Raw genomic sequence first — 23,240 nt, 5'->3', positions numbered from 1 at the left:
AGAGACAGAGCAAGCCCACCCTGGCAGACCCTACAGGAAGAGACAGAGCAAGCCCACCCTGGCAGACCCTACAGGAAGAGACAGAGCAAGCCCACCCTGGCAGACCCTACAGGAAGAGCCAGAGCAAGCCCACCCTGGCAGACCCTACAGGAAGAGACAGAGCAAGCCCACCCTGGCAGATCCTACAGGAAGAGACAGAGCAAGCCCACCCTGGCAGACCCTACAGGAAGAGACAGAGCAAGCCCACCCTGGCAGGCCCTACAGGAAGAGACAGAGCAAGCCCACCCTGGCAGGCCCTACAGGAAGAGACAGAGCAAGCCCACCCTGGCAGACCCGACAGGAAGAGACAGAGCAAGCCCACCCTGGCAGACCCTACAGGAAGAGACAGAGCAAGCCCACCCTGGCAGACCCTACAGGAAGAGACAGAGCAAGCCCACTCTGGCAGATCCTACAGGAAGAGACAGAGCAAGCCCACCCTGGCAGACCCTACAGGAAGAGACAGAGCAAGCCCACCCTGGCAGACCCTACAGGAAGAGACAGAGCAAGCCCACCCTGGCAGACCCTACAGGAAGAGACAGAGCAAGCCCACCCTGGCAGACCCTACAGGAAGAGACAGAGCAAGCCCACCCTGGCAGACCCTACAGGAAGAGACAGAGCAAGCCCACCCTGGCAGGCCCTACAGGAAGAGACAGAGCAAGCCCACCCTGGCAGACCCTACAGGAAGAGACAGAGCAAGCCCACCCTGGCAGGCCCTACAGGAAGAGACAGAGCAAGCCCACCCTGGCAGACCAGACAGGAAGAGACAGAGCAAGCCCACCCTGGCAGATCCTACAGGAAGAGACAGAGCAAGCCCACCCTGGCAGGCCCTACAGGAAGAGACAGAGCAAGCCCACCCTGGCAGGCCCTACAGGAAGAGACAGAGCAAGCCCACCCTGGCAGGCCCGACAGGAAGAGCCAGAGCAAGCCCACCCTGGCAGGCCCTACAGGAAGAGACAGAGCAAGCCCACCCTGGCAGACCCTACAGGAAGAGACAGAGCAAGCCCACCCTGGCAGGCCCTACAGGAAGAGACAGAGCAAGCCCACCCTGGCAGGCCCTACAGGAAGAGACAGAGCAAGCCCACCCTGGCAGATCCTACAGGAAGAGACAGAGCAAGCCCACCCTGGCAGACCCTACAGGAAGAGACAGAGCAAGCCCACCCTGGCAGGCCCTACAGGAAGAGACAGAGCAAGCCCACCCTGGCAGGCCCTACAGGAAGAGACAGAGCAAGCCCACCCTGGCAGGCCCTACAGGAAGAGACAGAGCAAGCCCACCCTGGCAGACCCGACAGGAAGAGACAGAGCAAGCCCACCCTGGCAGGCCCTACAGGAAGAGACAGAGCAAGCCCACCCTGGCAGACCCTACAGGAAGAGACAGAGCAAGCCCACCCTGGCAGGCCCTACAAGAAGAGCCAGAGCAAGCCCACCCTGGCAGACCCTACAGGAAGAGACAGAGCAAGCCCACCCTGGCAGGCCCTACAGGAAGAGACAGAGCAAGCCCACCCTGGCAGGCCCTACAGGAAGAGACAGAGCAAGCCCACCCTGGCAGACCAGACAGGAAGAGACAGAGCAAGCCCACCCTGGCAGGCCCTACAGGAAGAGACAGAGCAAGCCCACCCTGGCAGACCCTACAGGAAGAGACAGAGCAAGCCCACCCTGGCAGACCCTACAGGAAGAGACAGAGCAAGCCCACCCTGGCAGGCCCTACAGGAAGAGACAGAGCAAGCCCACCCTGGCAGGCCCTACAGGAAGAGACAGAGCAAGCCCACCCTGGCAGACCCCACAGGAAGAGACAGAGCAAGCCCACCCTGGCAGACCCTACAGGAAGAGACAGAGCAAGCCCACCCTGGCAGGCCCTACAGGAAGAGACAGAGCAAGCCCACCCTGGCAGGCCCTACAGGAAGAGACAGAGCAAGCCCACCCTGGCAGGCCCTACAGGAAGAGACAGAGCAAGCCCACCCTGGCAGACCCGACAGAGCCTGCAGGTTCCCTGCCAGGCACCACCTGCCCACACCCTGAGGGCCCGCGGAGAGCCTTCGAGTTGAGTGACCTGCACGTTAGCGAGGCGCCACACTCTCCACCTGGCGTTCTGGAAACCCCAGGACCTCAGCGGACTGCCAGTACTCGGTGTCGTCCTTTACTGCTGAGCCAGGCTCAGGGCTGGTCTAACCTGCAGGGCCCATGGCCTCAGGCCTCTGGAACGGCCCTCCTGGGTTCACTGGGCAGCTGCCCCCGCTGGCTGGGTGCCTTCCTGGTTTTGCTTTGTGATCCATGTCCTTGGGTCCGCCGATCTTTTCTGTACGACCTCTGGCACCACGGGGGCACGGCCTCGCGCAGTCCACCTCCCTGCTGGCCCCTCTGCCTGAACGGCGAGGTGAGGCCAAGGTGAAGGACAGGTGGAAGCTTCCTGGGCTCTGGAGACAGACTGAGTCGCAGCTCACGGTGGAGGGGTTTGTCCTCGGTCCCCAGCCTCCACACAAGCCCAGAAAATGCCTTTTCCCTGGAGAAGCCGGGGTCTGGCTGGCCCTTTCAGGTGGGAGCAGGGGGTGCAGGCGAAGACACCCGGGGAGCTGAGGGTCTGGAGAGCGACCAGGGCTTTGCATCCTGGACGCGTGGGGCTTGCTGTCGCCGGCCTGGACTTCCTCTGGAGGGGAAGAGCGCCTGCCTGTCAGCAAAGACGGCTGATGGAGGCCAGCAGGGAGGCCAGCAGTGGAGGTGGTGCCCACAGGCACTGGCACGTCCCCCTGGGGCCTGCCCAGCTGCTCAGCAGCACCTCTAGGGGCAGATGACGACCCGGTCAGTGACGACCAACAGAACAGCGAGGGCTGGGCTGAAGGTGGCGTCCAGGTCCTGCCTCCCGCCCTGTCCCACTCTGCCGGAGCAGAGTCCCTGCGGTCCAGGTCCAGGGAGGGGGCCTGGCTCCAAGCACAGCTCAGGAATATGGGTGCAGGACTCACTTCCCCGCCTCCCTGCCACCAGATGCCCTGGGGACCCACACACTGGAGTCACAGCGACTCAGCCACCCAACTGCCCCGTGAGAAGCCACTGGTGACGGTGACACAGCACTCCCAGCCCAGGAGACCAGCTGGGCTGGCTGTAGAGGAAGACGCTCCCCTGCACTGTCCTCGGCCTGGCCAGCACCCTGCCCCCAACTCTTCCCCTCAAGCCTGGAAACCCTGGCACCCATGTGAGGCACCCAGGGGCAGGAGGGAACCCCCACTGGGCACGAGCAGCTGCCCTGGGAGCCCAGTGCCCTCTGCCTGCTGGGTCCTCAGTCCTCCTTCCCTCCCGCAGGGTCAGCACCCCGCCTGTGGCCTTCGGTGGCCTCTGATGGCCATTCAGGCCCATTCCCCTTCAGAAGCGACACCCCCAGTCGGTGAAGCACCAAGAGCTTCCCAATGATGGGGCACAGACGTGGCCTCCCAGGGGCAGGAGGGAAGCTGGGCTGGGGACGGGGACATGAGACCAGGGCTGGGGACCAGATGGGCCCTGGTGCCTGCAGAGCTTGACGCCACAGAGCCCCGCAGGTTCCCGACTTGCACGGGACCCCTGAAGATGTGTCCAGTCCCACCCAGAACCCCAGCGCTCTCTGGAAGGAAGGCCTTTGCAGATATCCAGTTAAGGACCTCAAGATCACCCTGGGTCATCCAGCAACCCTGTCCTTACAGGAGACGCAGAACAGGGACAGAGAGAAGCCACGGGACCTCCGGCACCCAGGCTCGAGTAACGTGGCCACAGCCCAGGGGGCTGGAAGAACAGGAGGGCCTCCCCTGGAGCCTCGGAGGGAGCACGGCCTGCCTCATGGAGCATAGCAGGCCTCGTGGAGCACAGCAGGCCTCATGGAGCACGGCCTGCCGCATGGAGCACAGCAGGCCACATGGAGCACGGCCTGCCGCATGGAGCACAGCAGGCCACATGGAGCACAGCAGGCCTCATGGAGCACAGCAGGCCACATGGAGCACAGCAGGCCACATGGTGCACAGCAGGCCTCATGGAGCACAGCAGGCCTCATGGAGTACAGCCTGCCTCATGGAGCACGGCAGGCCTCATGGAGCACAGCAGGCCACATGGAGCACGGCAGGCCACATGGAGCACAGCAGGCCACATGGAGCACGGCCTGCCTCATGGAGCACGGCCTGCCTCATGGAGCACAGCAGGCCTCATGGAGCACGGCAGGCCTCATGGAGCACGGCCTGCCGCATGGAGCACGGCCTGCCGCATGGAGCACAGCAGGCCACATGGAGCACAGCAGGCCTCATGGAGCACGGCCTGCCTCATGGAGCACGGCAGGCCTTATGGAGCACGGCAGGCCACATGGAGCACGGCAGGCCACATGGAGCACGGCAGGCCACATGGAGCACGGCCTGCCTCATGGAGCACAGCAGGCCTCATGGAGCACAGCCTGCCTCATGGAGCATGGCAGGCCTCATGGAGCACGGCCTGCCGCATGGAGCACGGCCTGCCGCATGAAGCACAGCAGGCCACATGGAGCACAGCAGGCCTCATGGAGCACGGCCTGCCTCATGGAGCACGGCAGGCCTCATGGAGCACGGCAGGCCACATGGAGCACAGCAGGCCTCATGGAGCACAGCCTGCCGCATGGAGCACAGCAGGCCACATGGAGCATGGCCTGCCTCATGGAGCACAGCAGGCCTCATGGAGCACAGCAGGCTTCATGGAGCACGGCCTGTCTCATGGAGCACAGCAGGCCACATGGAGCAGGGCCTGCCACATGCAATGGGACTCCCGGCCCCCAGCAGGTGACAGAAAGGACTTTGTTGTGTCAAGCCACCTGGCTTTGGAGGTGGGCTCAGTAGCCCGAGGCCACTGGAGCTCAGGGTGCCACCGGGCTCCGACGCCTATTGCTTACTCGAGACACTGACTAGTACCCACTGAAGGGTGCAGGTAGGTGTGCGTCTCTGCGGGGACTGCGATGGAGGGCACGCGGGCCTCATCACACGAGACCTCACACCTGGAGGGGTCCACAGCAAGGGGAAGAGGGGAAGGGAGGACCTGCGGTGGGGGATGCAGGGCAGGAGTGGGCACGCCCCAGGCCCAGGGAGGGGCTCCTGATCTCCTGAGGGCTCATCCACTCTGCTGGGGGGACTCACTCCTGGGTGGACTCACTTGATAGAAGGAGGGACTCACTCCTGGGTGGACTCACTTGATAGGAGGAGGGACTCACTCCTGGGAGGACTCACTTGATAGGAGCAGGGACTCATTCCTGGGGGGACTCACTTGATAGGAACAAGGACTCACTCCTGGGGGGACTCACTCCTAGGGGGACTCACTCCTGGGGGGACTCACTTGATAGGAGCAGGGACTCACTCCTGGGGGGACTCACTTGATAGGAGGAAGGACTCACTCCTAGGGGGACTCACTTGATAGGAGCAGGGAGGACTCACTTGATAGGAGGAGGGACTTACTCCTGGGGGGACTCACTTGATAGGAGCAGGGACTCACTCCTGGGGGGACTCACTTGATAGGAGCAGGGACTCACTCCTGGGGGGACTCACTTGATAGGAGGAAGGACTCACTCCTAGGGGGACTCACTTGATAGGAGCAGGGACTCACTCCTGGGAGGACTCACTTGATAGGAGCAGGGACTTACTCCTGGGGGGACTCACTTGATAGGAGCAGGGACTCAGTTTTTGGAGGACTCACTTGATAGGAGGGGGGACTCACTCCTGGGAGGACTCACTTGATAGAAGGAGGGACTCACTCCTGGGGGGACTCACTTGATAGGAGCAGGGACTCACTCCTGGGGGGACTCACTTGATAGGAGCAGGGACTCACTCCTGGGAGGACTCACTTGATAGGAGCAGGGACTCACTCCAGGGAGGACTCACTTGATAGGAGCAGGGACTCACTCCTGGGGGGACTCACTTGATAGGAGCAGGGACTCACTCCTGGGGGGACTCACTTGATAGGAGCAGGGACTCACTCCTGGGGGGACTCACTTGATAGGAGCAGGGACTCACTCCTGGGAGGACTCACTTGATAGGAGCAGGGACTCACTCCAGGGAGGACTCACTTGATAGGAGCAGGGACTCACTCCTGGGGGGACTGACTTGATAGAAGGAGGGACTCACTCCTGGGGGGACTGACTTGATAGGAGCAGGGACTCACTCACTCAGTAGGAGGAAGGGCCACCCCGAGATCGGGGCTGACTCATACAGGGGCCTCACTCCTGGGCAGGGTCGAGGGCTCCGGCCCGCCCCCAGCAGGGGTGCACTCACTTCCCCAGATTGGGATGTCTCTGCTCTCCGCCTTCATCACGATGGAGGACATGGTCATGGTGACAGGGATGGCATCGAAGTAGGACGAATGCGGTGCCAGCGTCAGGATGGCGGCCTCGGTGGGTGGCGCCCGCTGCCCCTTCACCACCACGTGGTGGAAGCCGCCAGCGAACCACATGGTGCGCATGATGGCCTTGAGCAGCAGGTCCACGGCCCTGCAAGAGAGGTGTCGCGTCACAGGAGGCTCGGGGGCCGCAGGAAAGGCACCGCGCCTGGGCTGAGGCCGCCGGGCCAGCAGCAGCTTCCGGAGGGGGTGTGTGCCTGTCCCCAGCCTGAGGGACTTCCTCCCACCCCCCACTCATTCTCGACAACCAAAGGCTCCGTCCAGTCCGCCACGCGCGCTGGGATGAAAGACCTATGCGCCAGGCTCAGCGGCCCATCTGATGGCCTCTGTCATGCCCAGGGGGAGACAGCCAGGAGGACACCTAGCACACGGGAACATGGCCACCAGGGCTGGGACCGGTGCGGCAACGTCCTTTCTGGTCCTGCTGCTGGACCTGGTGCTGCCCATGTGAGCTGCTTCTGCTAGAGCTGATGACAGGACGCGGCAGGGACAGTGGGCTCGTCCCTGTTGCTGTGCGTGGCGGAGCCGTCTCCCGTTCACCAGCAGCCACCCTGCTGAGCTCAACAGTGAGGCACCCAGAGAGCCGCGGCCTGTGCACCCTGGGTCCAGGGCTCCCCAGAAGGAACTGGGCTCCGCTGGCACCGGGCTCCGCTGGCCCAGCCCTCAGTGCCGGCCAGAGGGGGTGAGATGGCTGCACAGAAAACGAGAGGCTGAAACCTTCCTGGTGATTCCCCGAGGGGCCAGAACCCTCCGGGAGCATTCCTAGGTGAGCCCCAGCACACCTGAGCAGTGGCCCATGGCTGCAGGGCACAAGCCCCTAGGGCAGCCACCAGGAAGACCTCTGCCAACCTGCGGGGAAACAACCCTGTGGCTACCCACGGAGACTCAGGGGACCCAACTTGGACGCTCTATTCTAGGGCTGGGCATATTCACACAGGTCCCCTCTCAACTGCAGCGGAGTGCCTCCAAGGGCCTTTCTGTGGGTGCCAATTTCCCAATAACCACACACACAATCCCTGGGGCACCCACTGATGCTCAGGAGGAGAATGTGGCCGCAGGAGGCTGCAGGGGACCAGGGGACCAGGAGCCAGTCCTGGGGGAGGAGGGCGGGGAGCTGGGCGAGCAGTATCCAATGTGGGTCCTGCCGTTAGGGACACTGGCCACGCCTCAGGTCCAGGGGTAGCAACGCTGCGCCCAGTGCCGGGGGTGGGGTGGGGAAGAGAGTCAAGGTTGGCAGCTCTTCCTCGGGGACCTGGCAAAGACGCGCCTGGGAAGCCGACTTCTGGTGTGGGTGGTGGTCTCAGCAGAGCTCTGCTCCGGCTGGGGTGCCACGGTGGGCAGCCATCGAGTTTCCCAGGCCTCCTCACAGGGACATCCGAGAATCCGGAGCTACCGTGTACAGAAGCCCTGGAGGCAGACCCCGACCCCCAGGCCTCAGAAGAGTGCAGGGACCCCCCACCACTGGGGTCAGAGGTGTCGCAGAGGCGGGGACAGAGAGGAGACAGTTCCCTGGCAGGGCTGGGAACGGGGAAGAAAATCTCCCAGAATGTGCAGGGAGAAGGAAGAGGCTGGAATGCAGCTCCATGACGAGAATGGCACCTCGGAGCTGCAGTCCCCTACTCTGAGGTCCCCACGAGTCCCCAGTCACCCAGGACAGACGCGCCCTCCCAGAGAGGAAACACCTTCCGGCCACAGGTGTGTGTAGCGAGGACAGAGAACCACGCGCCCCATGGCCGGAGTCTGTCCTGGGTCCACAAGGGCACGGTGAGGTTGGTCCAAGTCCCTCCGGCAGGTCCCCTGGGGGCCTTCCACAAAACACAGGGGCAGAGACAAGGTGTGGCCTGCGGGAGAGCAGGGTGATGGCCCTCCCAAGGCCAGGGCCTGGGCCTATGGCTCTACTCTGGGAAAGCAGCACCTGCCGGGTGGAGTGACCAGGGCCGGACTCCCAGACTCCCGAGGCCTCAGTCCTCCTCCGACAGACAGATGGAAGGAGACTGGAGAAGACAAGGAAGGCGCCCAGCTGGGAGAGGGGCCCGCAGCCCAGCCCAGCCGCAGGACCGGGGACAGTGTGACCCTGAGGGACCTCAGGGTGAGAGGGGGCACGCCCAGCTGGGAAAGGACCCTCCACTTCTCCACCCCTACACAGGATGGGAGCAGAGCAGAGCATGGGGCCTCTGGACATGCAGCCCGCTGCCCGCCACTGGACCAGCCCGTGACCCCAGAGCAGACACCCCTGGAAGGGACACTCAGACTCCCGGGGCACCAGGCCCGGGCAAGAGCGGGGTGCCAGGACCTTGAGGGTGACACACAGTCCCTGCCAGGTCCTGGGGGAGATGCGCATTTGGGTGAAGGGAGGGAATGGGAGAGGCTCCGCGGGTGCGGGGAGGCCCCTCACTCTGGGCAACAGGCCCTGGGCCGCGGCTGCAGGCTGGGAACAGAGGAGCACTGTGCTTGGGCTCGCCCGGTTCTGGGTCCCTGGAGCGGCTGGAGGTACTGCAGGCCCAGGTGTCTCACAGGCCAGGAGTCAGGGCGTGCCCCGGGGGTGGGTGCAGAAGTACGGGGAGGGTACTGTGACCCTGGCCACACAGCGCGGGAGCCTCCACTGACCGAAGTGGGAGGCGGAGGCCAGAATAGTGTGGGGGCCTGGAAGCTCCTTTCTGGACACAGGGACAGCGAGGTCATCTACAGTAATCAACAGGCCCAGGGCCCGGGGCTGGAGGGCAGGGCTGGACAGAAGCCGAGGCTGGGAGTCATCAGTCATCCGTGATCACCAAAAGCAGAATGGCTGAGATCACCAGGAGAGCCACAAGGACACCAGAACCAGGGAAGGGTCCCCTCAGAGCACTCGGCACAGGCTGCTCTGAACTGTCAGACCACCAGGGGTCAGCAGCGGGAGGACACAGCCGTCCGCACCACCGGCCTGCTCAGGCTCTCCTGGGGCTGTCGGGAGTCAGTCCCCGATGGGAGTCTCACCAAAAGGAGCCCAGCTTTTACACCGCTGTGGGGTTTAACGTGACTTGAAACAGCAGCTTTTGCCACGCTGTCATTCTTTGGCTGAAAAACTGACCCCTTGACTTTGGGAGGGTCTCAGTGACACAAAGCTCATTCAGCCATGTCCTCTGCCACAGCATCGGCCCACGCGGGACTGCGTGGCGGGGAACAGCGCGAGTACTCCCCGCCCTCCTAGTGGCACTTCAGCAGCGATGCCCATCTGCCCCTGTGGTTCAGTCCCGGCTCTCCCCAATCCCACCAGTGCCCCGTGAAGGCACTTTGGCCAGTGCTGCCTCTGTCCCCTCCTCGTTCCCAGGGCACCCCACTGAGCCCAGCACACCCAGTGCTTCCACAGGTGCTGGGCACAGAGGCCCAGGGCTGCAGGGCAGGAGGTCCCCGTGGCACAGTGTGGCACATGCAGGTGCAGGACACACAAGCATGCCCCCCACACACACTTGACACTAGCACACAACCGGAATCCACACTCACACAGAATGAGCCTCTGCCTCCAGGTGCCAAAGCTCTCAGGAAACCGTCACCACAGGAGTCTCATTGCCTGCCGTGGAGCACTCTGCACACAGGTGTCCTGTGCAGACGAGAGCACCCTGGTGGGGAGCACCCTGGAGCAAGGCTGGCAGAGAGCACCCTGGTGGGGAGCACCCTGGTGGAGAGCACCCTGGTGGGGAGCACCCTGGAGCAAGGCTGGTGGAGAGCACCCTGGAGCAAGGCTGGTGGAGAGCACCCTGGTGGGGAGTACCCTGGAGCAAGGCTGGCAGAGAGCAGAGAGCTGCGCAGGGTAAGAAGCGCCAGCAGCACACAGACCAGAAGACAGCCTGGTGTCACGCAGTGGTGCCTGGTCCCGCAGAGCAGAGGGCCAGGGGGCGCGGCCAGCGTGGGTGGAGATGGCCTCCAGCCTCCTGCCAGGAGCCCAGACCTTTCACCACCAGGCGGGGCTCTGCGGGCAGCGGGGCTTCTCCACCAAGCAAGCAGGTGCCAAGCTCACTTCACGGGCAGAGCTTAGAGGGTGTCAAGATAGAGGTGGCCCTGGATTCAGAAACCCAGGAAGGCAGGGAGGGATGCCAAGCCGGTGCCATCAGCACCAGCTGCATGGCACCACACCCACCTGCCCACAGTGGCCCAGGGAGGGCCCCCGGCACCTGGCCATCAAGTATGACTGTGCCGGCCAGCGGCAGCGTGGCAGACCTGGGCACCGCAGTGGCCATCTTTCCCATATCGTGCTGTGCATGTGACCATGACCAGGGGCACCTGAGCTCCGAGGAGGACGCTGGTTCCCTGTGCCTCCCCCTGGGGCCAACGCTCCTGGTCAAAGTACAGGCCCTGGAGAGCAGGCATGAGGGTGGGTGCCCAACCTGAGAGGCAAGGGCCACAGTGCACACGAGCCGCGTGGCTGCTTCCAGACCTGAGGCCCAGGGCGGATGGTGGCCCTCCTGCCAACACCTGCATGCGCCACCAGGTCCCGCCTTCCAGGACCCCGACCCTGCCGGCAGGTCCCAGCAGAGGGGCTGGTGTGGGGCTGGGATGAGGAAGAGCAGCCAGGGGCCTCAGGGCAGGTCCAGTTAAGGGCAGTGGCCGGGATTCAGGTGAGACCAGGGGCATGTTCTCCACAGTCCACGCCAGGGCCTCCGTGGGAGGGACCATATCTGTGCACGAGGCTGAGCCCTGTTTCAGTGTGTAAAGGCTAGGGCCAGCTTGGGTCAGCACAGCATGGCGAGGACCCCACCACAGAGCTGGTGCCTGATGCGCAATTCGGAACCCGGGCGAGACTGGGGTCCTGCACCCCCGCGGGGCTGTGCTGGCTGAGCCCGCGGTCAGCCAGAGCCTTGGGTGCCTTCACTGGACTCGCAGGATGTGGTGACCCGGACTTCCGCCCACTCCGGTGAGCCCAGGTCACAGGCCGTGGCTGCCCTGTCTGCCCCCACGCCTGTGTACTCAGACCTGGCAACGGCCCTCCTAGTCAGTCCACTGCACGACGGCAAGTCCAGGCAGGAGGCCCACCTGAGCAGGAGCCTGGTCACTGTGTCACAGGGGTGGTCTGTTCAGGGCCGAGGGTCCAGGGAGAGCTCTCCACTGGCAGAGCCACGGCAGTTCTGCAGCAGAGGAGGCCCCACCACAGTGGCAGAGGGTCTCTGTGCTCAGGGATGTGGGACAGTGGCCGCGTGGCCTCAGAGGAAGTAGAGGGAGGTTGGCGTGACCTGGAGGGCAGCCTCGGGGACACGGGCTCAGGGGGGAGAGGGACGCTTCCCCACGAGGCGGATGAGCCGCCGTGACCGTCGGCACAGATGTCCGCGGAGCCTGCCCACGCGGAGCTCCGCTCAGGGCCACTTACCTCCTCCACAAGGCCAAGGGCTGCTCGGGCTCCTTGTCAGCGGGCCCCAGGGAGGCCACCAGTGCGAAGGGCCAGGCCAGCAGCATCATGAAGGCGGCAAACAGGAGCCGGAGGGGGAAGAGCGTCAGCGTCATGAAGGCCACCTGGGAGGGGACAGACATGTCATTCCGGAAACACCGCCACCTGGGGACACTGGGCCTGCCTGGAGCCCACTGCCCCTCCTGAGCACAGCCCTGAGGGCCAGGTGGGGACGGGGCCCTCCCTGCACATGGCGCCCAGCAGGAGGCCCCACTCGTGACAGAGCTGCTCCCCAGGGCCTCGGGGGGCACAGCCTCTTGCTCTCTGCAAACCCTGGGGACCCAGCCGGCCAGCCTCGTGGGCCAACGGGAGCAGCGAGGGTGCCGGTGGGGGATCAGCGAGGCCACGCAGGAGGGTGTGTCAGCGGGTGTGTGTCACTGTGTGGGTGTCAGTGGGTGTGTATCACTGGGTGTCAGTGTGTTTGTGTCACTGAGTGTGTCCATGACTGTTGTCACTGTGGGTGTCAGTGGGTGTGTGTCACTGAGTATGTCACTGTGTGGGTGTCAGTGGGTGTGTCCGTGGGTGTTGTCACTGAGTGTGTCCATGGGTGTTATCACTGTGGGTGTCAGTGGGTGTGTGTCACTGTGTGGGTGTCAGTGGGTGTGTGTCACTGTGGGTATCAATGGGTGTGTGTCACTGAGTGTCAGTGTGTTTGTGTCAGTGGGTGTGTGTCACTGTGCATCAATGGGTGTGACTATGGGTGGGTGTCACTGAGGGTGTGTCAGTGGGTGTGTGTCACTGTGGGTGTCAGTGACACCCACACAGTGACACAACCCACTGACACCCACACAGTGACACCCACACAGTGATACACACCCACTGACATCAGTGACAACACCCACTGACACACCCACTGACACCCACAGTGACACACACCCATTGACACCCACAGTGACACACACCCACTGACCCCACAGTGACATCTACACAGTGACAACACCCACGGACACACCCACAGTAACACACACCCACAGTGACACACACCCATTGATGCACAGCGACACACACCCACTGACACACTCAGTGACAACACCCAATGACACACCCACTAACACCGACACAGTGACGCACACCCACTGACACCCACAGTGACACACACCCACTGACACCCACAGTGACAGATACCCACTGACCCCACAGTGACACCCACAGTAACACACCCACAGTGACACACACCCATTGATGCAGTGACACACACCCACTAACACATTCAGTGACAACACCCACTGACACACCCACTGACACACTCAGTGACAACACTCACACACCCACTGACACCCACAGTGACAAAACCCACTGACACACCCACAGTGACACATACCCACAGTGACACACACCCATTGAAGCACAGTGACACAAACCCACTGACACAGTGACACACATCCACTGACACACCTACACAGTGACATCCACACACTGACACACCCACAGTAACACGCACTCACTGACACAGTGACACACATCCACTGACACACCTACACAGTGACATCCACACACTGACACAAACACTGACACTCTCACAGTAACACACACCCACTGACACACTCAATGACACACAACCATTGACACACTCGCAGTGACACACACCCACTGACACACTCACTGACACACCTACACAGTGACATCCACACACTGACACTCTCACAGTAACACACACCCACTGACACACTCAGTGACACCCACTGACATACTCATTGACACATCCACACAGTGACATGTATACACTCAGTGACGTCAATCATGGACACACTGACCTGCACTCCTAGTGTGACACACGTACACACACAGTTATACAATACACATCCACTGACACACAGACACCTTCAAACACACCACTGAGACACACTGATACACACTGGCACACACGACCCTGCCGCCATCTGACAACACTAGGACACTGGCCCTGCGGGTGGAGCTGGTCCAGGAGGACAACAAAGCCCAAGCCCTCCTGAGCCCGTCCTCAGGGCAGCCACCATGGACCTGGGCCTGGCCGGACACATGAGCAGGCGTGGGGCCAGGTGGGCACGCAGCCAGCAGAGCCCTGGGTGGAGCGGGGCCGGACACATAGAGCCCAGCAAGCCCCGCTCCTGCCCCAGGGAGGGCATCGCCACAGGAGACTGTGAGCCAGGAGGCGGCCCTCGGGGCTCAGGGACAGCAGGCCGAGGTCAGCACAGGGGGCAAACAAGACAGAGTGGCAGAGCGGTGCCTGGACACACCCAGACCACCACGCGCTGGGGGCGGCTGAGACCAGAGGCTCAGGCCTTCTGCACGTGTCCTCAGCCCTGGCCAGGACTTCACGAGGACACCTTCTCCTCCTGTCCTCAGCCCTGGCCAGGACCTCACGAGGACACCTTCTCCTCCTGTCCTCAGCCCTGGACCTCACGAGGACACCTTCTCCTCCTGTCCTCAGCCCTGGACCTCACGAGGACACCTTCTCCTCCTGTCCTCAGCCCTGGACCTCACGAGGACACCTTCTCCTCCTGTCCTCAGCTCTGGACCTCACGAGGACACCTTGTCCTCCTGTCCTCAGCCCTGGACCTCACGAGGACACCTTCTCCTCCTGTCCTCAGCCCTGGACCTCACGAGGACACCTTCTCCTCCTGTCCTCAGCCCTGGACCTCACGAGGACACCTTCTCCTCCTGTCCTCAGCCCTGGACCTCACGAGGACACCGTCTCCTCCTGTCCTCAGCCCAGGACCTCACGAGGACACCTTCTCCTCCTGTCCTCAGCCCAGGACCTCACGAGGACACCTTCTCCTCCTGTCCTCAGCCCTGGACCTCACAAGGACACCTTCTCCTCCTGTCCTCAGCCCAGGACCTCACGAGGACACCTTCTCCTCCTGATCTCAGCCCAGGACCTCAGAAGGACACCTTCTTCTCCTGTCCTCAGCCTTGGACCTCACAAGGACACCTTGTCCTCCTGTCCTCAGCCCAGGACCTCACGAGGACACCTTCTCCTCCTGTCCTCAGCCCAGGACCTCACGAGGACACCTTCTCCTCCTGTCCTCAGCCCAGGACCTCACGAGAACACCTTCTCCTCCTGTCCTCAGCCCTGGACCTCACGAGGACACCTTCTCACCTGTCCTCAGCCCAGGACCTCACAAGGACACCTTCTCCTCCTGTCCTCAGCCCTGGACCTCACGAGGACACCTTCTCCTCCTGTCCACAGCCCTGGACCTCACGAGGACACCTTCTCCTCCTGTCCTCAGCCCTGGCCCTCACGAGGACACCTTCTCCTCCTGTCCTCAGCCCTGGAACTCACGAGGACACCTTCTCCTGTCCTCAGCCCAGGACCTCACGAGGACACCTTCTCCTCCTGTCCTCAGCCCTGGACCTCACGAGGACACCTTCTCCTCCTGTCCTCAGCCCTGGACCTCACGAGGACACCTTCTCCTCCTGTCCTCAGCCCTGGACCTCACGAGGACACCTTCTCCTCCTGTCCTCAGCCCTGGACCTCACGAGGACACCTTCTCCTCCTGTCCTCAGCCCTGGACCTCACGAGGACACCGTCTCCTCCTGTCCTCAGCCCTGGACCTCACGAGGACACCGTCTCCTCCAGTCCTCAGCCCAGGACCTCACAAAGACACCGTCTCCTCCTGTCCTTAGCCCAGGACCTCACGAGGACACCTTCTCCTCCTGACCTCAGCCCAGGACCTCACGAGGACACCTTCTCCTCCTGTCCTCAGCCCTGGACCTCACAAGGACACCTTCTCCTCCTGTCCTCAGCCCTGGACCTCACAAGGACACCTTCTCCTCCTGTCCTCAGCCCAGGACCTCACAAGGACACCTTCTCCTGTCCTCAGCCCTGGACCTCATGAGGACACCTTCTCCTCCTGTCCTCAGCCCTGGACCTCATGAGGACACCTTCTCCTCCTGTCCTCAGTCCTGGACCACACGAGGACACCTTCTCCTCCTGTCCTCAGCCCAGGACCTCAGGAGAACACCTTCTCCTCCTGTCCTCAGCCCTGGACCTCACGAGGACACCTTCTCCTCCTGTCCACAGCCCTGGACCTCACGAGGACACCTTCTCCTCCTGTCCTCAGCCCTGGCCCTCACGAGGACACCTTCTCCTCCTGTCCTCAGCCCTGGACCTCACGAGGACACCTTCTCCTCCTGTCCTCAGCCCTGGACCTCACGAGGACACCTTCTCCTCCTGTCCTCAGCCCAGGACCTCACGAGGACACCTTCTCCTCCTGTCCTCAGCCCTGGCCCTCACGAGGACACCTTCTCCTCCTGTCCTCAGCCCAGGACCTCACGAGGACACCTTCTCCTCCTGTCCTCAGCCCTGGACCTCACGAGGACACCTTCTCCTCCTGTCCTCAGCCCAGGACCTCACGAGGACACCTTCTCCTCCTGTCCTCAGCCCTGGACCTCACGAGGACACCTTCTCCTCCTGTCCTCAGCCCAGGACCTCACGAGGACACCTTCTCCTCCTGTCCTCAGCCCTGGACCTCACGAGGACACCTTCTCCTCCTGTCCTCAGCCCAGGACCTCACGAGGACACCTTCTCCTCCTGTCCTCAGCCCAGGACCTCACGAGGACACCTTCTCCTCCTGTCCTCAGCCCTGGACCTCACGAGGACACCTTCTCCTCCTGTCCTCAGCCCAGGACCTCACGAGGACACCTTCTCCTCCTGTCCTCAGCCCTGGACCTCACGAGGACACCTTCTCCTCCTGTCCTCAGCCCTGGACCTCACGAGGACACCTTCTCCTGTCCTCAGCCCTGGACCTCACGAGGACACCTTCTCCTCCTGTCCTCAGCCCAGGACCTCACGAGGACACCTTCTCCTCCTGTCCTCAGCCCTGGACCTCACAAGGAAACCTTCTCCTCCTGTCCTCAGCCCAGGACCTCACGAGGACACCTTCTCCTCCTGTCCTCAGCCCTGGACCTCACGAGGACACCTTCTCCTCCTGTCCTCAGCCCAGGACCTCACGAGGACACCGTCTCCTCCTGTCCTCAGCCCTGGACCTCACGAGGACACCTTCTCCTCCTGTCCTCAGCCCTGGACCTCACGAGGACACCTTCTCCTCCTGTCCTCAGCCCAGGACCTCACAAGGACACCTTCTCCTGTCCTCAGCCCTGGACCTCATGAGGACACCTTCTCCTCCTGTCCTCAGCCCTGGACCTCATGAGGACACCTTCTCCTCCTGTCCTCAGTCCTGGACCACACGAGGACACCTTCTCCTCCTGTCCTCAGCCCAGGACCTCAGGAGAACACCTTCTCCTCCTGTCCTCAGCCCTGGCCCTCACGAGGACACCTTCTCCTCCTGTCCACAGCCCTGGACCTCACGAGGACACCTTCTCCTCCTGTCCTCAGCCCTGGCCCTCACGAGGACACCTTCTCCTCCTGTCCTCAGCCCTGGACCTCACGAGGACACCTTCTCCTCCTGTCCTCAGCCCTGGACCTCACGAGGACACCTTCTCCTCCTGTCCTCAGCCCAGGACCTCACGAGGACACCTTCTCCTCCTGTCCTCAGCCCTGGCCCTCACGAGGACACCTTCTCCTCCTGTCCTCAGCCCAGGACCTCACGAGGACACCTTCTCCTCCTGTCCTCAGCCCTGGACCTCACGAGGACACCTTCTCCTCCTGTCCTCAGCCCAGGACCTCACGAGGACACCTTCTCCTCCTGTCCTCAGCCCTGGACCTCACGAGGACACCTTCTCCTCCTGTCCTCAGCCCAGGACCTCACGAGGACACCTTCTCCTCCTGTCCTCAGCCCTGGACCTCACGAGGACACCTTCTCCTCCTGTCCTCAGCCCAGGACCTCACGAGGACACCTTCTCCTCCTGTCCTCAGCCCAGGACCTCACGAGGACACCTTCTCCTCCTGTCCTCAGCCCTGGACCTCACGAGGACACCTTCTCCTCCTGTCCTCAGCCCAGGACCTCACGAGGACACCTTCTCCTCCTGTCCTCAGCCCTGGACCTCACGAGGACACCTTCTCCTCCTGTCCTCAGCCCTGGACCTCACGAGGACACCTTCTCCTCCTGTCCTCAGCCCTGGACCTCACGAGGACACCTTCTCCTGTCCTCAGCCCTGGACCTCACGAGGACACCTTCTCCTCCTGTCCTCAGCCCAGGACCTCACGAGGACACCTTCTCCTCCTGTCCTCAGCCCTGGACCTCACAAGGAAACCTTCTCCTCCTGTCCTCAGCCCAGGACCTCATGAGGACACCTTCTCCTCCTGTCCTCAGCCCTGGACCTCACGAGGACACCTTCTCCTCCTGTCCTCAGCCCAGGACCTCACGAGGACACCTTCTCCTCCTGTCCTCAGCCCTGGACCTCACGAGGACACCTTCTCCTCCTGTCCTCAGCCCTGGACCTCACGAGGACACCTTCTCCTCCTGTCCTCAGCCCAGGACCTCACAAGGACACCTTCTCCTGTCCTCAGCCCTGGACCTCATGAGGACACCTTCTCCTCCTGTCCTCAGCCCTGGACCTCATGAGGACACCTTCTCCTCCTGTCCTCAGTCCTGGACCACACGAGGACACCTTCTCCTCCTGTCCTCAGCCCAGGACCTCAGGAGAACACCTTCTCCTCCTGTCCTCAGCCCTGGCCCTCACGAGGACACCTTCTCCTCCTGTCCACAGCCCTGGACCTCACGAGGACACCTTCTCCTCCTGTCCTCAGCCCTGGCCCTCACGAGGACACCTTCTCCTCCTGTCCTCAGCCCTGGACCTCACGAGGACACCTTCTCCTCCTGTCCTCAGCCCTGGACCTCACGAGGACACCTTCTCCTCCTGTCCTCAGCCCAGGACCTCACGAGGACACCTTCTCCTCCTGTCCTCAGCCCTGGCCCTCACGAGGACACCTTCTCCTCCTGTCCTCAGCCCAGGACCTCACGAGGACACCTTCTCCTCCTGTCCTCAGCCCTGGACCTCACGAGGACACCTTCTCCTCCTGTCCTCAGCCCAGGACCTCACGAGGACACCTTCTCCTCCTGTCCTCAGCCCTGGACCTCACGAGGACACCTTCTCCTCCTGTCCTCAGCCCTGGACCTCACGAGGACACCTTCTCCTCCTGTCCTCAGCCCAGGACCTCACGAGGACACCTTCTCCTCCTGTCCTCAGCCCTGGACCTCACGAGGACACCTTCTCCTCCTGTCCTCAGCCCTGGACCTCACGAGGACACCTTCTCCTCCTGTCCTCAGCCCTGGACCTCACGAGGACACCTTCTCCTCCTGTCCTCAGTCCTGGACCACACGAGGACACCTTCTCCTCCTGTCCTCAGCCCAGGACCTCAGGAGAACACCTTCTCCTCCTGTCCTCAGCCCTGGCCCTCACGAGGACACCTTGTCCTCCTGTCCTCAGCCCTGGCCCAGGCCCTATGAGGAGACTGTTTGGAGATGGTCTTTCAAGAGACGATTAGGTAGAATGAGGTCACTAGGGGCCCTAATCCACTCTGAGTCCTTATGAGATCAGGACACACAGGGACAGCCTTGTGAGGATATGGAGGAGACTGCGTCCAGGGAGAAGCCCCAGGGGATCCAGCCCACTTCCTGGACCTGCCAGGACTGCAGACAATGGGTGTCTCTTGTCTGGGCCCCGGGCTGTGTTCTCATCAGTGGGGCCAGCCTTATCAGCATAGTCCACCAGTGTCTGAAGTATCCCCAGGACAAGAGCGTGGGTGGCATGGCTCCTCTGCTTAGTGTAGGTGGACTGTCCAGTGCACCAGATCACAGAGGGTCCCTGGACCTAGCCGACGCACCTGGCTCACCTCCCTCTGCTGAGGTCATCAACCCCCACGTGCAAGGCGAGTGAGCGTGTTGTACCACGCAACCCACACACCACCAAAGGGCAAGGCCTCTGCAGAACGTGGAGCTGCATGGGGCCTGCGGGGACGCAGTGGCTGGCCACCTCCCTGGACAGAGAGCCCCAGGGTGCCGAGGAGCAGAGGCCTCTGCATTTGCATGGTGTGCTGCTGTGGCACAGCCAACGAAGGGACCTTCAGAGCGACTTCCAGGCCGGCCGGGGAGCAGGGAAGAGCAAGACAGGGCTCACAGACAGGGAGGTGACCTGTGTCTCCCCTCCTAGGTGCAGAGGTGCGGGCAGTGCCGGGCCGAGACTGTGAGCCAGAGGCTGCACTACTGTCCGTGCTCCTCAGTCCAGAAACCAGGGCCGGGCAGCACCGGCGGCGGGAGGACGGCTCAGGACACCACAAGGACAGAGGGTGGGTGAGGCCACAGAAGGGGCTCTGGAGCAGCACAGCAGGCCGGAGCTGCCTGAACCACGCAGGCCGTCCTGAAGGGGACGTGGAGGAAGGAGCAGAGGGGTGAGGCTGGGCTGCGACCCCCCGTGCCCACAGAGCGGGGGCAGAAGGTCCCACTGGGAGGGGGCGGCATGCCCAGGCAGAGAGAGAAACACTGCAGGGGTGGACTCATATGGGGCCCTGTGGCCAGAGAGGGCAGGGGTGGCCTCCAAGGGGGTAGGTGGCCAGAGCCCAGGCCAGGCCTCCAGGAGTGGCAGGTGGAGGGCCACCCGGCTGCAGGAGCCTGCAGGGAAGCCTCAGGCCTGGCGAACCCCTCTGCACCCTTGCGTCCTGGACAGGTGCAGGACCTGAAGACAACGCCTCCCAGTGGCGGCTCAGTGGGCCTCCCGACAGCCCTCAGCAGCCTAACTGGCGCTGATCACCCGTGAGGCCCACCCTCCAGCATGGCCGTCCTTCAGGTCCCCTCCCCAGCGACGGTCACTGCCACCTTTCTCCTCAGCTCCTGCTGGATGCACCTCCAAGACATATCCACACCAAGCCCAAGGCAGGCCTCTGGCTCTTCCTTCCTGGGACCACTAGGGATGGCCGTGGGGGGCTGGCAGGGGCCCCAAACCTCCAGGACCCCCAGAGGGCAAGAAGTAACAGGGCTGTACCAGGAGCGTCGGCGGGGAGGGGCCAGGGCGCTCCCGTCCGTCTAGGTCTGCACGTGGAGGGAGTGGCAGTGGGAGCCCGGCCCGCACTGCCCTGGAAGGCCACCTGCAAATCCTGAGGCCCCAAGAACAGGGCGAGGCTCCCCAAGTGCATTAGAGAGACCAGAGACCCCGGCCGACAGAGGAGACGGAAACCAGCTGGGATCCACCTGTCCCCTTTGGCCGTTACCATAAGTAAACACGGAGAAGCCAGGTTTAGACCAGAGGTCCTCCGCAGGCGTGGCTCCGGCAGAGGGCGCTGGGAGTCACAGCAATTCCTGCAGGTACCCCTTGGCTGGAGCAAGGAAGCTGGTCCCTAGGAGACACCTGCCCTCCGGGCAGCCTTGCCCTGACCACCCCAGAGCCCAGGATGGCTGACTCTGGACCTGGCGTCAGGCTCTGTGCCCAGCACCAGACGCCCCGATGAGACGAAGTGCGTCTTCAGACACTCCTCTCAAGTGGGGAGTCGAGAGTTGTTTTCAGAATGAATTCTAAGAGTCGACTCACCGGAAGCAAAAGAGGAACCGAGAGCGCTGGCCCTTTCCTGCTGTTGTGTTCAACGCCATCTTTATTTCTGAACGTGGAAGTATGAACTTCACATGATTTTCACACCGCAGGATATCCTCTTTCTGAAATCACTTAAGAACGTACGTAACAGCTCGTGGCCACACAGAGGTAACTGGCCACAGGTGGCTCCTGGGTAGGCCTTGGTGGATGAGCCCGTGTCTCCTCAGGCTCACTCTGGAGCAGGCAGAGTCCAGCAGGGAGGGCCACCTCTGGCACAGGCCACCCTGCAGTGCTGTGTGGCAGAGGGCGTCACATGGTCGGAGAAAGGAGCCCCCGACACTGGCACTCTCAGGTCTGGTGGCTCACCTCCTCGGCAGTCATCTTAAACGGGCTCTGGCCCCAGCCGCTCCACAAAGACAGACCCCAGAGCACAGGCTGCGGGTGCAGCCACACCAGGACAGCGGCAGGCACCGGGGCACAGGCAGAACGTTTTGTATTTTGGGGAGTTGGTGCTTCTTGTTGCGTGAGCTGCTCTTTACATAAATGCCTGGCGGACTTCACATGGGGTTCACCTGTTCCACTAACAGGTGACCGTCCACCACTCCTTGGCCTCCGATCTCAATGGCATCGCGGCTGCGCCTCCACAGGGACTTTGCTGAGTCCGAGCTGGCTGCTCTCGAAGTCACTTCTTAGTGCTCCCACTCAGATCTAAAATTAAATATAGCTCCCCAACACCGAGCTATTTCTTCTCTCAAATCTTAGCCAGTCCCACTCCCCAGAGAGCCCTTGGCAATAGTCTGAGCAGCGACCCAGAGGCTTCTCTCCTGCAGAATGAGGCTTGGTGACATGCTCTGAATGTGCAACCTACCTACAGCTTGTGTAGGGAACTGCGTCAGAGCGACTTTCCTGGATGGCAGCCTTTGCCACTTCAACACCTAGAGGTGATGTGGCTGCTACGCAGGGCTCTGTGGGGCCAAAGCCACTGCGGTCTAAGGCCAGCCCAAACCAGGAACCCTGCAACCACCGAACCCACCAGGAACGCTCCACGCCAGACACAGGCTTCTCCCCACCCCGCTTCCAACCAGTTTCTGGGGCGCGATGGGGAAAAGTGTGACATCCGCGGTCGGGGGGTGGGGGGCGGGGAGAAATCAAGAATGTCCACGCTCTTCTGCCCTTTTTCAGTATTTTATTCACTCAATACAATTTCACTCTACAAGTTCTTAATCAAAAACATGAGCATCCTTAATGCTGGGCACTGCAATAGACACAATCAATCCAAAGCAAACCCATCCAAGTTCATCCTAGGCACTGCAGACACGAGTCATGACAGGCCTCCCCTCTGCGTGCCAAGCTCAAGTGCCAGGGTGAAGTCTTGACTCCTAGGTCTTCAGTCCAGCAGATGCCCTCCCACTCGGACGGCAGTGGTCAGGTCAGGCACCGATGGAGGCTGCTCCTGGGGTGGAGCTGACCACCGGTTGAGGAGAGGTCAAAAGGAGAAGTCTCTGTCCTCCAGGGTCAAGATGTGGCTGTGGAGTCTAAGAGTGGTGAGGACGGTGCAGAGATCAGGCAGGTGGTGAGAAGACGGGTGTCAGTCCGGTCCTCCTCAGCTCTCCAGTATGCGGGCATCAGTGTGGGCTGGCTGAATGTTCATTCCCTCCCTCATTTTTGCTGGATTTTGGGGCTTCTGCGTGCCCCTTCAACCCCTGTCAGCCGTCACAGGGTTTCTCAGTGCCACCTTTCATTCTAGGGTCGGGACATCTGGTCGGGTGGTCTCCACCCTCATCTCACACCTCTGACTCTTATCGGGGGAAGGCAGATGACGGTGACTTGTGGAAAGTGACTTATTTACCAGGCTCTGCCCGATTGGTGTTAGAGGGCTCTGTAGACTGTGTCTGGTGGAACTGCTGGTTTATTTTAAAATGGAGTGACTGAGGCTCAGGCCCTCCTTACATGGGGTGCCAGAGACCGTCTGCAACAGCTGGACCCGCAGCTCAGGTCTGTGTCCAATGCCTCAGGGCTG

The 23,240-nt window shown here is 62.3% G+C and overlaps 1 protein-coding gene across 2 annotated transcripts in view; it reads right to left on the bottom strand.

Annotated features, from left to right (window-relative positions):
* Positions 1 to 23,240, bottom strand: part of Lpcat1 (lysophosphatidylcholine acyltransferase 1) — a 59,368-nt gene that overhangs the window by 27,397 nt on the left and 8,731 nt on the right. The window contains exons 1-3 of one of the 2 annotated variants that reach the window (XM_078018574.1): positions 13,796 to 13,814; positions 11,738 to 11,880; positions 6,276 to 6,490 (exon numbers count right to left, since the gene is read on the bottom strand). In XM_078018574.1, coding sequence (XP_077874700.1) covers positions 6,276 to 6,490; positions 11,738 to 11,871 — 349 coding nt within the window. In that variant the 5' untranslated portion in view covers positions 11,872 to 11,880; positions 13,796 to 13,814. Of the gene's footprint in view, positions 1 to 6,275; positions 6,491 to 11,737; positions 11,881 to 13,795; positions 13,815 to 23,240 lie in introns of those variants that run through there. The other variant, XM_021720502.3, reaches the window with a different exon arrangement.

The sequence above is a fragment of the Ictidomys tridecemlineatus genome, chromosome 1 (assembly GCF_052094955.1).
Source record: "Ictidomys tridecemlineatus isolate mIctTri1 chromosome 1, mIctTri1.hap1, whole genome shotgun sequence".
NCBI lineage: Eukaryota > Metazoa > Chordata > Mammalia > Rodentia > Sciuridae > Ictidomys > Ictidomys tridecemlineatus.
Note: the sequence above shows the minus strand (reverse complement) of the source record. Positions and strands in the feature narration are given on the sequence as shown.